The sequence below is a fragment of the Medicago truncatula genome, chromosome 3 (assembly GCF_003473485.1).
Source record: "Medicago truncatula cultivar Jemalong A17 chromosome 3, MtrunA17r5.0-ANR, whole genome shotgun sequence".
NCBI classification, from domain to species: domain Eukaryota; kingdom Viridiplantae; phylum Streptophyta; class Magnoliopsida; order Fabales; family Fabaceae; genus Medicago; species Medicago truncatula.
In genome coordinates, this window is record NC_053044.1 from 57,537,421 (window position 1) to 57,552,430 (window position 15,010).

Consider the following 15,010-nt stretch of genomic DNA (forward strand, 5'->3'; position numbering starts at 1 on the left):
AAATGAGAGAAAAACTAGATTGTCATGAAAGTTTTTCAAAGAGATGTACAAATATAACTACTCGTAAAGAAAAAGTATCTCCAACTTGTTTCAACTTGATATTATTTGCTGCAAAAAAACTGTTCATAGCAAATGTATGTTCCTCATAAAAACTTCAACAGTACAAAATGAAATAAACACCGAGAAACTTTTCATTTGGTCTTCTGATAAATAAATTGAACACCAAAATCTTGCAATGCTCGGTCGCATTTGATCTCCATTTGTGATGCTGATCTGGCAGCCTGAATAAAAGAATAAGAAATTATTACCAATGTCTTAAAACAAATACTCATTTCATTTGCGAGTTCTTCACTTTATCACACCCAATAACTCATCTTTTTAAATCACTTTGTTTTTACGTCTGTCTCTCCTCTCAGCTTTAGGAGCAAGCAAAAGATCAAAGGTTTTGGCCCCAATTACAGGAATTTAATTCAAGGTCTGTTTAGACTGGGGGTTTAGGAACGAAATTAAAGATAGAAAAGCCATATTGTGGTCGGGACTCTTGTAAAATGAGAAGCGAATGGGGGATTTGATAAGAATACAATTCACTCAACCCTTATGAATGTTATCCCGTCAAAAAATATTGTAAATGTGTTTTGGAAAATCATTCAAATTTAATTAGTCATCAGTTTATTTTAACTTCTCAATCAATTTGTGAATCCAAATATCAAACAAGGGTAAACATTCACTTAGCATTTAGGGGGTTGGGTAGCTTTAATGATTTGAGCTAAGAGAAAAGGAATTGGAGGTCCTGGGTTCAAACCCAAAGGAAGGAGTTAAAAAAATTAATCTAACTACTAACATTTGCCATTAAAAAAAATACATGGGCTTGGCAAAATAATACCGTCCCTCATAACATTACTCATCGTTTGCCATCCACTGTGGTTTATCATTTGACACCAACACCCTCATGGTGTTTGAAACTGGAGAGTGGAGATACTAACCTGTTTTGGAGAATAACTTTATACAACACTTTGGTTGAGGTTTTAAAATCATTTAGATTTCATCTTTTATATTTAAAAGCTAAACACCTTATGTTATACGATGGCATGCCTAGTTCCTATGTAAAAACTAATTATGTTTGATTTTAAGCAAAAAGGTCTCCATATTAAAGAAAAGGGACTGAGATTCAAAATTAAAATATCTTATACCACAGCGAGACAAGTATCTCACACACTCTGACATTTTATATTTATTTGTTTTCATCTTCGTTCATAATATATGTTGCTTAAATACTACTATACACTGCAATAAATAGATAAAACACCATAGTCTTGATATGAACTTATATGCAGCCAAAATAAGAGTAGAAGAGAGATAAAATAAGGAGAAATGAGGTTATCTATACCTGAAGGAATTGCTACTTCTTCATTCTTTGGTATCTTCCACCTCTTGATTAAGTTGGCTAAAAGAGTGTAACAATGATGATCGCAAATTTGCTATTTCAATGAGTGTTTCTAGTGCTGCAAAGAATTTGAATAGACAGAATGTGTTATCCTGGATGTCAAGTATAAAATATAAATAAATGACTAAAACCGCATACACAAAGTAAGGAAATTTAAGGTTTAGAACTCTGTTAACTACCTTTCTCAAATGACAGTTGGGTCGCACGAAGCTTTGGGGAAATCAAAACTCCAAAAACTGACAAGGACTTGTGTCGCTCCTTTTGAACCTATGAAAACCACCAAGATTTTAACAGTAATTTAACTGATAGTTCAGATGCTCATGTTAATGACTTAAATATCCAAATCTATAATTTATTCACCCTGTGAATCCATGAGAGCAAAGATATTAGAAAGCCAATCCAACTCTACTTTATGAGAAGCTGTATTTGAAATTTTATTATAAAAAAATAAAAAAATTAAAAAAATTAAAAAAAAAATTGAACCAAAAGGATGAAATACTTAAAATGACATTTTACTAGAAACTATTCAAACCAATTTCTCATTTGAAGCTTCCTTTAAAAAATCATTTGTTAAAAAAATTATAGCAAGAAGATACACCTATAAAAACATTTTTCAAAAGAGCTATATAATAAAAGGGTCCATTATCTTTTTAAAAGAATCTAAAATAACAAAAGAAAGTGATACAAAATTTCAAATACTTACTTCATCATTATCTGCAAGTCCCATTAAGTTCTCTGTAATGGTTGCAAAACAAAGTAAGAAAATGAGAAACAACAGACATAGTAGTATTTGGTATTGAGAGAAGAAAACTGTACCAGATGATTTGATACTATTACTATCCTGTGGCTGCTCATTCTTGTATTCTAATTTAGTACTTTCAAGTTCGTGTTCAGAGGATACCCATTTCTGCAACGTAAAGTGTGGTTGTGTACCTATTGAATCATATAAAGTAGTACATGTTATGTTACAAAAAGGCATCATAAAAAAGCAAGTGAAAACACAGAATTTACCATCTTCATTTTCGGTTATCTTCAATATTGTAGCAGCTGAATGGAATTTGAGGTCCAATAAAGAACTATTAACGCGCGAAGTACCCATAGAATATCTAGCACTTGCTAACTCCAGCCACCCCTGTGAATATCAGGAGCATTGCATCATATCTGAACTTATAAACTGAAATTATTAAATTGTTTGAGAAAGCTTCAATAAGTAGAAATAGCATATGCCTCGTCAATAAGTTGTTATCAGCTTATTTCCATAAGCTCACCAGAATAGCTTATGATTCATATTAATCAGTGGTAATTAAATTGAATTTGATTAGGTTATGTATGTACCTGTCGAAGTGTGGACGAGAGAGAATCGGAAAGGGATAGATAGTTATGAAGTGAATCCATAAATTGCAAAGCGACTTTGTCTTCATCTTTAATAACAACTTCTTCTTCTTCACCGTTCAAACAAACCTCTCTTCTCTCTTCTTCCATTCGCTAAGATTTTTGGGATCACGAATTTTTTCTTTCCGCTAGATTTCCACACTTTACACTGTTATAATGTTTTGTCGTACTCGTACATAGTTTTACTTGGTCATAGTAATATTTTACACGGTTTTTTTTTTTTTTAAAGAAGTAGTATTTTACACTGTTCAATATAATTATTTAATATCATATCAATCATAATTACTGTAACCAAAAAAAATATCAATCATAATTACTTTAATAACAACGTATTAGTCTCTTTGTAATCTAAGAGCGTTTAGATAAGATGACACATATCTCTCCTATCTTAATCAAAATCATGCGTTCAAATCCAATCTTAAATAAATTTGTTCAAACATCAATAATTATTTTTATTAATAAAGTGTATAATCAACAATCATTTGCTATGTTTTCCTTAAAAAAAATCATTTGCTATGTTTGGTAAAAAATTACATATATCTCGTAAGTTAGTTTATAATAGATAACTTATAAAATATTTTATAGCTAATAACGGATAAATTAGCTCATAAAATTTGTAATGTTTAGTAAAATGAATCATTGAAGTAATTTATAAATATGAAATCACATAACAAAAATATGTATTTCAATCAAGATTGCAGAGATAAAATTGAGATAAAAATAATAATAATCTACAAGCTTTAATCTATAAACTACTATTTGAATTAGTTTATCAAAAACCATCATCTTATACTACACATAAAAGAAATACATGGTTTTGAGCCTTATTTACAATTTTTTCTCTTCTATGATTTTGTAGATGATCAACAGAGAAAAAAAACTTCAAAGAAGAATTGCAAAAGAAAAAAGAAAAAGTCCAAAAATAAATCATCCACCACAGCAACTCGTGGACGTGGGACTGGTTTTCCAATCAACCCTTTTAATTTCTCATCTCTTCTCTATGTAAGCTATTCTCTCTCTTCTTGTGTTATTTGCATTATATGTGATGACTTTTGAACTCTGAATTACTAATGTATATGATATTAGTATTTCATCATGGAGACTTAAAATCTCAATATGTCGTAGGATCTAAATATCAAGAAATTGGCTGAACAAGCAGAAAAATATCCATCATTCAATCAGATGGCTGGACAGGATGGTCTCCCTAAATCTCATGATCGGAAGTATCTTTCAGCCATGACACGAATCATAGATAATGTTGATTTATGGACCTTGGCTGATCGCCTGAGTCATGCATTGATGCAGCTATCTTAAAATTTCTTCGTTATGTTTGTAACTCATCTGCTGGTTGTTTGATTAGAATGTCTATCACAGGACCCATCAATGTCTTCCATGCTTGAAATTTATGCCAATCCATCATTAAGAAGGAAGCGTAAACAGGAAACGGCACACTTCAACCAAGATCCATGTTTGAAACTTATTTTAGATGAGACAGAGAATGGTGGTCCTGCTGTAATGATGAGGTTTAAATACTAATTTTAAAATCATATTTTATTGTTTTGGCGTTTCCATATTTTCACCATAAATTGTTCTGGTGTAAATTGGTAAATAATTTCTGAAGTGATTCTTTCCATGCAGATACTGGAATGATGAGAAGGTTTTGAAAATGTTTGGACTGGTCATGGGCATTCCTCTAGTTGCTTCTGAAAATTCTCGGCTATGTGAGACAGAAAATATGGGAAATGAAGATGAATCAATCGTTCATCATACTGCTATTATTGGCGACATCAAGGTATGGCATGATGGCTATTCACTTTATCGTTGAATCCATTCAAATGAAACAGTAAAAGATAAAATTTGTAGTTGTCCACAAGCGTGAAACTTTTTGGGATAGATGGTGCAGATGTAGAACACATTAAGTTAAGGTTAAGTTCACGCTGAATTTTAAGAAATTAAAATAGGCTTCGAGTGTAATGAATTGTCTTGCTATTGGAATTGAAACTCCGGCTTTCTGAATAATTTGTATAAGGAATGTCAAAATGAATCGCAGTCAAGTAAACTAGTTATTAGCGTTCCGGTTGATCCTTTTGAATATCTGCCACTTTAGCTAGCTTCTAGAGTACGTGTTTCCTCAAATGTCAAATTGATTAGATATCTCCTCCTGAGATAAATAAAATCCTTATTAGTTAGTTTGATTTGGCCTCTTCTATTCCCCAACAATGCCCAAGTTTACTAAGGTCCGGTTTGAAATTGCCAATATAAATAGCATTCTTCTTTTGACTTTTGCAATGCCATTCCTGTCATTATCTGTAATGATAATATGATCTGCATAAACCTCAATGCAAGTATTATAGTAATCTAGTATAGGTCCACTGGGTTGGTTTGGTTCCTTGAAATAAAATACCTGCTGCAGTTTACCCTAAAATTTGAACACAATGTTACTGAAATTTTGAAGCAAGTTCTAGAAGATTTGAAACCATTAACAAACCTCAATTCTATCATGGACTTTCACTCATATATTCTATCACCGACCTCATCCCCATATTGTGTTGCATTTGTTTTCTCCCCCCTCCCGCCCCTCATTCTTCACCGCGTTGTGGTTGAATCTTCTTTTTTAATGTACACGACCTCTTTCTCTGCCATTCTTGCTTTGCTCGAGTTAGATGGGTGGAAGTATTTGAATCTCCTCGAATTTTAGCTTATGCCAGTTTGGGGTTTAAGGTTTCATAACTTTTAAATTGGGGACAAGGCTGTGAGAGGTTATGAGAAATTAAGTGTGCTGTGATGGAGTTAAACCCTAGACACTAATTTTCTGTCCTTTATTGTTAAGTTGGGTTTTAATTTTCCAATAATTTTGTGAGTTTGTGCATGCTCCTTTTGTTTTCAAAGGCTGAGAATGAATCATCCCTCTTGTGGTTGATTTCTCTTGTAAACTGCAACCTCATTCGTTTATAATTATTTAAATGAGGAGTACTATGGACACTCTCTTTCTAACACTTTCTCTAACATTCACTCTCTTATTGGAAATGGATCCCACATAAAGTGGTGAGACTCGCATGAATTTCACCTAATAAGAGAGTGAGTGTTAGAGAGGAGGAATGCTAGCAACACTCTCTTTTGAGCACTTTCTCTAGCACTCACTCATTTATTGGATGAAATCAATGTAGAACCTACACTTTGAAAATGGAACCCACGTAAAGTGGTGGGACATACATTGATTTCACCCAATAAATGAGTGAGTGCTAGAGAGAGTGCTCAAAAGAAAGTGTTGTTAACATTTCTCGTTAGAGATAATATTCCTAGCATTTCTCTTATTCAAATTCCTGTGTGATTTGGGATCTAGATACAATGTGGTGGCTTTGTGTCGACTGTTAGACACTAGAGCACTAGAATGTAGCTGTTAGACATTAGTACTTCATCTTTGTTAATTCCATTTCTTTGCCGAGCAGATAATACCTTGCAGATTTTCTTTTTCGTTTGGAGGATGCAATGATCTTTCCTCTGAGTTGACCGTGTATTTGAGAGATTTTAGTTGATTCTCCAACATCAATAAGCAACGTGTTATTGTTGTTATTGCTACTAGGGTTAAATAAGTTTTTCTTCCATAAAAATATAGCGAATTTTGATTGTAGTTCTTAAAAAATAAAATTGAATGTTTTCATCCTCACAAAAAATTTCATTTTGTTTTTGGTCCCTAATGGCCATTTATGTTGATATGAATATCAAGATTATGATTATTTTATATTTAAGATGTGTCTTATGTTCATATTATGTTAAAAAAAATGTCAACAACATTTAAAAATTACATCTATTAGGGACCAAAAACAAAACAAAAAATTTTGTGAGGATGAAAACATCTCATTTTATTTTTAAAGACTAAAATGAAAATTTGTTATATTCATGGGGACAAAAAACTTTTTTAACCCGTACTACTACTACTAGTATTATTGTTGTTGTTGTTGTTGTTATTTTGATCAACATCGTCAATTAAATTGTATAAGAGTTTTATTCTTTCATGCTAGTTGTGCTGTCGGAATTTGAAGGAACTAGCCAGCAACCGAGTGTCTCCCCAATGGTTATCGAAGTACAAATGCAATCAAATAGGTAACTCAAATCATCTCTTTTTAATTTCAACCAATTGTATGTATGTTTTTATTCTAGATTGTAATTGTTTAAGATTAGGCAACTTAAAGTGAAAGTAAGTTTGCTCAATGTTGTCCATGTTGAACTATTAATATACCGTATTTTCTGTAGTTGGTTGAATTAATTTGGGTTAACATGCACTCCATCCATCTTTCTTTATCATGTTGAACTATCGATTCGTACAAGAATTTGTTCTAGTTCTCTTTCTGTATCATTGCCTTTGCACTATGCCTTCTGACCAGTTTGATAAAGAAGACCTTGCAAGTTTTGTTTCTCGATGCATATTTGAATTCTTTAATATCAACAGGTTAAAAAGGCAGTGAAATTCTTTGCTAGGGAAAAAGAATACTGGGATAGGATCGACAAATTGGAAAGAGAATGTTTAGAGGCTGAGTGAGATCAAGGATGTCAAAATGGTCAATTGATGGGTCTTTTTGCCATTGGTCTTTACACTTGAGCCCCCACCTTGAACCTCCGTCAATACATTTTTAAAAATTTGGAGTAAACTTTTAATGGGTTGTTTGAAGCATATGCAGATCAATGGAATCCACGAAGAACCAACAAATAGATATCACATTTGAAGTGTTCACATCGGAGCCCCATCTTAAAACCCCGCCAATGTATTTTTGAAAACTTATATAGATAAGAGCTTTGAAAATTATTAATAAACATGTATTTAGGGACCATTTGCTGACTATTATTATTATTATTTAAAAATACATTAAAAAAAACTTAATTTAATTAATTTATTGTCATTGAGATAGTTGTTACTAAATATTACAAAATCGTAGGTTAAAAATATGTCAAAATATTACAAAATGAAAAATATGATGTTAACGTGTTCAATTGTTTTTAGACTATGTCATTCGATTCGATCTAATGTGATCTTCTACATTTTTTATTTTTTTTATTGAACATGAGTTGCATGAATGAGTCATTTCGTTTAGGGCCCGTTTGTTACAGATTAAAATAAAAGTGATTTTGACATAAAATAATTTAGAGATTTTATGAAAAATTAGAATCTATTCTGCGTCGTAATAAAAATATAATTTTTTTAAACAAAAAATCTAGTTAGTTTGGATACGACTATATAAAATGGATTTTTTGTTACAAAATTAGTTCAATTTTTTAAACAATATTTTCTCTCTCCTCTAAACAAAATATATTTTTTGAGAGGCTGCGCTTAACAGCTTCTCATTTGAAGTTGTTTTTAGATATTTTTTGTTTAGATTCTGATTTTTTTTAAAAACCGTAACAAACGGATACAAAACTCTTAAAAGTGATTATTTTTTTAAAATAAGTGGTCTTTTCTTAAAAAAAAAAGCTGTAGTAAACGGGCTCTAATCGATGACCTAATTGTCCAACTAGTGACCTAGTACTTTGATCGAGTTGATAACTAATCTTAATTTTAAAATATGGGGTTGAATAATATTCAACAAACATGACCTCGAAATATATTTTTTGTTGAGAAATAACCAATGATAAAATATATTAATATTAATAATAAAAAAAAAAAATCAAACTCCATCGATGTTGGTGGATCATCCAAGATGTCTTTTCTGATTCTGCTACTTTCCGTGCCATAATTAAAAAAAAAGGATTGAAATAAATTTTTAAATTTTCAAAATATATATTTTATTGTTAAATTAAGACTGCAGAGATTATTTTTTTAATGATAAATATTAATGTGTTAATTATTATGTTAGTATGAGTATATGGAATATCTTAAATATATTTTTTTAAGTTAAAATTAAGAAAAATCAGTTTCATTTCTTACATGAAGTTGAGCCAACCTGGTTTATTTATGGTTGAGTGGTGTATGATCAATATGATGATTATTAAATTAAGAGAAATGCTAAATAGTGTTTTTGATATTGATTAAGGGAACAAAAATAGAAATATCTTATTGAAAAGTGATGAAAAATGGTAAATTCAACTTTTTAAAAGTTAATTTTTTTTATTTCCAATGTAAAACTACTATTTTTGGTTTCTTTAACTAAGACACTCGTTAGCAAAAATCCTTAAATTATTAATTAATTATTGATTGATTGTTCTTCATGTCTCTCTTTACATTGTCTGACCTGACGACTACCTCTGCATCGAGTCAACCTTCTCTCTCTTGCTGGAATTTCTTCTATTTTATTTTTACAATTTTTGCATTGTTTTGTTTTGTTGTTGGTGTTTCTCTCTCTCTCTCTCTTCTCTTCTTTCTCTCTCCTTCAACTCAAGTAATATCTTTCTTCCTTCCTTTCAGCTCCAACTCTACCATGTCACCACCACAACAATTTCATCGCCCAATCAACTTTCCTTCAACCCTCTTTCTTTGATTCCCAAACCAAAACTATACTATATTTTTTCCTTTACACAGGTATTTCTTTTTCTCGATTTGTTTTGTAATTAATACTCTTTATTCATTTTGTTTGTCTATTTTCCTTAATCATCACCTAACTACTTTCTATTTTTGATCTAGTTTCTATTTTTACTTAAAACACCCCCTTCCAATATTAGTAATATACTCATGTAGTATTTTTTATGAAAAAATATGCTCAAGTAATTTCGCAGGTCCCTGATTCTAAATTAAGATAATATATGCAATTCTGGTTAATCTTTATGCTATCATTCTCAATTATTGATGCTTAGTCATTAACTGCATTTATTGTTTACCATTTTGTTTATCAATGTTTTTAATCTTGCAAGAGCAAGACACTTGGTAGTATAAGTATCAATTATGAGTATAATTGGATGAAGAAAAATGTCTAGTAGTTTGAAACAGACTTTTGTTTAAAGTCAATTTTTGGTTTCTTTTGAAAAGATTAGTATAATTGGACTACTTCTTGTAGTTTCGAATCATTCTTGTGATCGATGCCTGAAACAATTTATTTATGTTTTTAATTTGAGCGACTAATAACTTAATCTCATTGTTATTTCTTTGTCGCTGTCGGTTAGATAACTGGAGATATGATGTCTTCTAGCTGGGATGGAAGTAATGACCCTGGCAGTCAGTCAGATGATAGTTTTCTGTTCGAGAGGATGCATATTGAGCCTATTTATGATGCTTTTGTATGTCCTTTGACGAAGCAAGTTATGCGTGATCCCGTTACTTTAGAAAACGGACAGACTTATGAACGTGAAGCAATTGAAAAATGGTTCAAGGAGTGCAGGGAGAGTGGACGGAAATTGGTTTGCCCATTGACTCTTCGAGAATTAAAAAGCACCGAAATGAATCCTAGTATGGCTTTGCGGAACACCATTGAAGAGTGGACTACCAGGAATGAAGCTGCACAGCTGGATATGGCTCGCCGGTCATTGAATACGGGCAGTCCTGAGAAGGAAACCCTTCAGGCCTTGAGGTATGTCCAGCACATCTGTCAAAGAAGCCGGTCGAATAAACATGTTGTCCGCAGTGCAGGGCTTATACCAATGATTGTTGATATGCTGAAGAGTAGCAGCCGTAAAGTTCGATGTAGAGCTCTTGAAACCCTTAGAATTGTGGTCGAGGGAGACGATGAGAATAAGGTTGTTGCAGGTTTGCTAGTTATCATTTCATTTCCTTTACGTTTTTTTGCTATCATCAGTGTGCCTGCCTTTGGAGAGTCATATTAACATCTCTTTGCTCAACAGGAACTGTTGGCTGAAGGAGACACTGTGCGTACGGTAGTAAAGTTCCTCTCTCATGAGCTTTCTAAAGAAAGAGAGGAAGCTGTCTCTTTGCTTTATGAACTCTCAAAATCTGAAACCCTTTGTGAGAAGATTGGTTCAATCAACGGATCCATTCTCATATTAGTTGGAATGACAAGCAGCAAATCAGAAGACCTTTCCACCGTTGAGAAGGCTGATAAAACATTAGAGAATCTGGAGAAATACGAGAATAATGTGCGTCAGATGGCTGAAAATGGTAGATTGCAACCTCTTCTAACCCATCTTCTTGAAGGTACTAGCACTTCTCTATAACTTATATCACATCATATCAATGTTGCGTGGTTAGTTTGATCACTGTTTTATGTTAATTCTCAAGAGAACATAAACTGTTTGACTAGCATTGCAGCCATGTTACACGTATATTATTGTAAAATGATGTGCATATGTTCCTCTTTTTGGAATTATGTAGAAGATTAAGACAAAAATTATATTTGTTGTATGAATATTTCAAGGATTGGGTGAAATGAATAACACTTACGTGGAAGATGTTTTAAAGAAGCTTCCAACTTAATATTGATACCATTTCTATGCATTAGGCAATATAATCTGGGTGGCAAAATAGCTTCTTTACTAGGAGTTTAGTAGAATTCATAATTTTTAGGAGTTGGTAGAAATTATTCTTTTAAACAACAAGCACAGAAAACAGATCAACACCTTTCCCTGTTGCAACCAATATACAAGTGTTATTTGGAAAATATCTTCGTCCCCAAACAATTACAAAGAAATATTAGAGAATGTAACACTAGAAACTTGAATTTGATGGAAATTAAGTGCATACAACTTAGTTTTGATTAATTTTGTTTACTTTAACATACCTGAACATGGTTATTGGTATCTGACTGAACATTGTGAGTCCCATCTTGATTCGACACAAAACCAAACTCAATCAATGTGAACCCCTATGTGTATAACAAATTCATTCTTATAAACCACAGCATGAACTAAGTATAGTCTGCTACTTTAGTCTTGCCAGCTTTGAATAGTAAGCCACTTTTCTTTTGTCATTTGATTTAGGACTTGTATATGATATATTAGCTTATATTTTTGCTGTCACTTGTTTTACATGAAAATGACATGTTTTTTTATTGATCGTGTATCTTATAATTCATAATAATAGGTCTTCTGATTTATAATCCATAATATTTTTATTAATTGTGTATCTTCTAAATATTTGGAATCAAGACGTGTCATTTGCTTGAAGAACTCTTTATTCCATTGTAGATATTAATCCATTGTCTTGTTTTTCGTTGAAACTTTTGCAGGGCCACCAGAAACCAAACTGTCCATGGCTGGAATCCTTGGTGAGCTGGTTTTGGACAATGACGTTAAAGTCCTTGTTGCCAGAACTGTGGGCTCATCCTTGATCGATATCATGAAAAGTGGGAATATGCAGTCAAGAGAAGCTGCACTAAAGGCACTAAACCAGATATCATCGTGTGAGCCAAGCGCAAAGGTTTTAATAGAGGCTGGAATACTTTCCCCGCTTGTCAACGACCTTTTTGCGGTGGGCCCTCATCTGCTTCCCACACGACTAAAAGAGGTCTCTGCTACAATTCTTGCCAGTGTTGTGAATTCGGGAGAAGACTTTGATTCAATTCCACTTGGACCTGATCACCAAACTCTGGTGTCAGAGGATATAGTTCATAAGCTACTCCATCTTATAAGCAACACTGGTCCAGCAATTGAGTGCAAACTTCTACAAGTTCTTGTTGGACTTGCTAGTTCTCCAACTACAGTGCTGAGTCTAGTTTCTGCTATCAAAAGCTCTGGTGCCACTATCAGTCTAGTTCAATTCATTGAGGCACCACAGAAAGATCTTCGTTTGGCTTCCATAAAACTTCTTCAAAATCTGTCTCCTCACATGGGCCCGGAATTAGCCGATGCACTTCGTGGTTCTGTGGGACAGCTTAGTAGTCTAGTTAAAGTCATATCAGAAAATATCGGAATCACTGAAGAGCAGGCAGCTGCTGTTGGCCTCTTAGCTGATCTACCGGAGAGAGATTTAGGCCTCACGAGACAGCTACTGGATGAAGGCGCTTTTTTTATGGCGATATCAAAAGTGATTGCCATCAGGCAAGGAGAGATTAGAGGCACTCGGTTCGTGACACCATTTCTTGAAGGGCTTATGAAGATTGTTGCAAGGATTACATATGTCTTGGCTGATGAGCCTGATGCTGTCGCGCTTTGCCGTGATCAAAATCTTGCTGCACTCTTCATTGAACTGCTTCAGACCAATGGACTTGATAATGTACAGATGGTTTCTGCTATAGCTTTAGAGAATTTATCTCTAGAATCAAAGAATTTAACCAAATTGCCTGAGATGCCAGAACCGGCTTTTTGTGCTTCATTCTTTTCGTGTTTCAGCAAACCGCCGGTGATTACCGGATTATGTAGGATCCACCGAGGGAAGTGTTCTTTAAAAGAAACATTTTGTCTCTACGAAGGACAGGCAGTCCTTAAACTAGTAGCTCTACTGGACCACACAAATGTGAATGTGGTTGAGGCAGCACTTGCAGCCTTATGTACTGTAATAGATGATGGAGTAGATATTGAGCAAGGTGTAATGGTTTTGTGCGAGGCAGAAGGAGTGAAGCCTATACTTGATGTGTTGCTCGAGAAACGGACAGACAATTTGAGAAGGAGGGCAGTTTGGGCAGTGGAGAGACTGTTGCGAACAGATGATATAGCCTACGAAGTTTCTGGAGATCAAAATGTGAGTACTGCACTTGTGGACGCTTTCCAACACGGTGATTATCGAACTAGGCAGATTGCTGAGCGTGCCCTCAAGCATGTTGATAAGATACCAAACTTCTCAGGAATCTTTCCAAACATGGGATGAGTGTAGGTTTGTTGTAAATGCTTCACTGTGATGTTTATGATAAAAAAAATCTGTATGTAATTTTTATGCGTTTAAAAATCAGTTTTGGATTGTATCTATATTGTATGCTATTGTCTTGTATGCATTTATTTATCCAACTGTAGCCCCTGGGATTATTGTATACAAAATTACCCATTCTTTTAGGAGGTCTTCATTTGCTTTTATTGCTTTTTTAATTCTATTAAATGATCAGAATTTTGTTTCCTATAATCCAGCTATTTGACCTCTTAAAAATAATAAAAATAGTTGGCCCTAGTTTTCTAGTGAGAGATTCAATTTCTCTCTAAACTTTCTTTCTCCTTCGTCAATCGAGGAGGGGTGGTTTTAGGTCATTTTTTGACCTACAATCACCCCTCTACATCTTTTTTCCTCTTTTCTTTCAATCTAAATAAGTGGTTTTCACATCTATCAAGTTTTTTCTTTTGTATTTTTTTTGTGATTTCGTCGTCTAAGTGCGGCATTGTGTTGTTCGTCGTCTAAGTGCGGCATTTGATTTCGCGTATTGTCGCGGTGTTTGTTTAGTTCCTATTGAAAGATCTACATCAATCATTACAAATTTCACCAATGATTTGGGCGTCAACGTTGCAGATCCGGAAGCATGGCTATTTCGGTGACTTGGATTTTATCATATTATTTGTAGGCATTATGTCGTTGTATGCTATTAACCTGGGTGATGTGAGTTAGTTCGCAGGTTCACCCTTTACGTTTTTAGCGATGTTTGTATCTGATGTACTCTATCGATTTGAATGAATGAATATCGTTTAATTTTTGTTAAAAAAAAAAAAAAAAAAAACTTTGACCTCTTGTTTGTAACTTTAGTTTCTTATTTGACCTCTCACAGGGACGGAAACTTTTTCTATTCAGAGAAACATTTTATACTGAAAAATAAAATGTAATAAATTTGTAACAAATGTAAAAATAACATATTTTTCTATCATTTTGAAACAAAAGTCAATGACTTTCCACCAATAAAGTCATTCGATCTAGATCATTTTTCGTAGTACTTTTCTCTTACCCATTCCTTAGATTGATAGACAACAGTGTGATTAAAAATAAAAAAAGGAAAAGAAAGAGGGAGAGAATAAGTTTTAGCTTTAATTTTAGCGTGAAAGAATATCGTTGATGTGATCTCATTTTTATTTTGGTGATTCACAAGTATAAATAAGGAGCAGAAATTATTGTGATTGAATACTGTCTCAAGTACTATAAAAAAGACCAAACAACAATGAAAAATCATCAAGTCAAAGTTTGCAATGTTGTTTGTCTTCTCTTCTACTAGTACATTATTTATCACACCTTCCCCAACCCTTTTATTTTCTTACAGAATTCTTGTATTTGTGTGCATTGGATTTATGCATATGCTCTAGCTCTACCAATCGTTACATTATTGATGATTCATGCCTTGGTTGTATACTTCGTTAAAGCTTTTTAGAATAAATCATTTTATTTTTATG

At 33.1% G+C, this 15,010-nt stretch overlaps 3 protein-coding genes across 4 annotated transcripts; 2 read left to right on the top strand and 1 right to left on the bottom strand.

Annotated features, from left to right (window-relative positions):
- Positions 1–58: 58 nt before the first annotated feature.
- Positions 59–2,994, bottom strand: LOC25490325 (coiled-coil domain-containing protein 115). The gene is made up of 7 exons (XM_013606847.3): positions 2,780–2,994; positions 2,456–2,576; positions 2,261–2,377; positions 2,148–2,179; positions 1,624–1,711; positions 1,388–1,502; positions 59–281 (listed from the first exon to the last, which is right to left on the bottom strand). The coding sequence occupies exons 1-6, from the start codon at positions 2,924–2,926 to the stop codon at positions 1,408–1,410; spliced, it is 600 nt and encodes a 199-aa protein (XP_013462301.1). The 5' UTR covers positions 2,927–2,994; the 3' UTR covers positions 59–281; positions 1,388–1,407.
- A 1,184-nt stretch (positions 2,995–4,178) lies between these two features.
- LOC25490326 (ankyrin repeat domain-containing protein 2A) lies at positions 4,179–4,894 on the top strand. The gene is made up of 2 exons (XM_039832509.1): positions 4,179–4,359; positions 4,475–4,894. The coding sequence occupies exons 1-2, from the start codon at positions 4,220–4,222 to the stop codon at positions 4,659–4,661; spliced, it is 327 nt and encodes a 108-aa protein (XP_039688443.1). The 5' UTR covers positions 4,179–4,219; the 3' UTR covers positions 4,662–4,894.
- A 4,224-nt stretch (positions 4,895–9,118) lies between these two features.
- Positions 9,119–13,712, top strand: LOC25490327 (U-box domain-containing protein 44). 2 transcript variants are annotated; one of them, XM_013606853.3, is made up of 4 exons: positions 9,119–9,347; positions 9,926–10,495; positions 10,601–10,910; positions 11,941–13,712. In XM_013606853.3, exons 2-4 carry the CDS (start codon positions 9,938–9,940, stop codon positions 13,515–13,517), a joined length of 2,445 nt encoding a protein of 814 aa, XP_013462307.1. In that variant the 5' UTR covers positions 9,119–9,347; positions 9,926–9,937; the 3' UTR covers positions 13,518–13,712. The 2 variants fall into 2 exon arrangements, with proteins under 2 accessions (XP_013462307.1, XP_024634128.1); XM_024778360.2 differs by lacking the exon at positions 9,119–9,347 and having other exon boundaries at positions 10,352–10,505.
- The last annotated feature ends 1,298 nt before the right edge of the window (positions 13,713–15,010 follow it).

What these genes read in the sequence shown, in the direction of transcription:
- LOC25490326 (XM_039832509.1), top strand. Translation starts at nt 4,220, where the DNA reads ATGTCTTCCATGCTTGAAATTTATGCCAATCCATCATTAAGAAGGAAG. An exon ending in GGTCCTGCTGTAATGATGAG is followed by an intron (nt 4,360 to 4,474) that starts GTTTAAATACTA and finishes CTTTCCATGCAG; the next exon opens with ATACTGGAATGATGAGAAGG.
- LOC25490327 (XM_013606853.3), top strand. Translation starts at nt 9,938, where the DNA reads ATGATGTCTTCTAGCTGGGATGGAAGTAATGACCCTGGCAGTCAGTCA. An exon ending in AGGGAGACGATGAGAATAAG is followed by an intron (nt 10,496 to 10,600) that starts GTTGTTGCAGGT and finishes TTTGCTCAACAG; the next exon opens with GAACTGTTGGCTGAAGGAGA. An exon ending in TCTAACCCATCTTCTTGAAG is followed by an intron (nt 10,911 to 11,940) that starts GTACTAGCACTT and finishes AAACTTTTGCAG; the next exon opens with GGCCACCAGAAACCAAACTG.
- LOC25490325 (XM_013606847.3), bottom strand. Translation starts at nt 2,926, where the DNA reads ATGGAAGAAGAGAGAAGAGAGGTTTGTTTGAACGGTGAAGAAGAAGAA. An exon ending in TCTCGTCCACACTTCGACAG is followed by an intron (nt 2,577 to 2,779) that starts GTACATACATAA and finishes TGATATTCACAG; the next exon opens with GGGTGGCTGGAGTTAGCAAG. An exon ending in CCAACTGTCATTTGAGAAAG is followed by an intron (nt 1,503 to 1,623) that starts GTAGTTAACAGA and finishes AATTCTTTGCAG; the next exon opens with CACTAGAAACACTCATTGAA.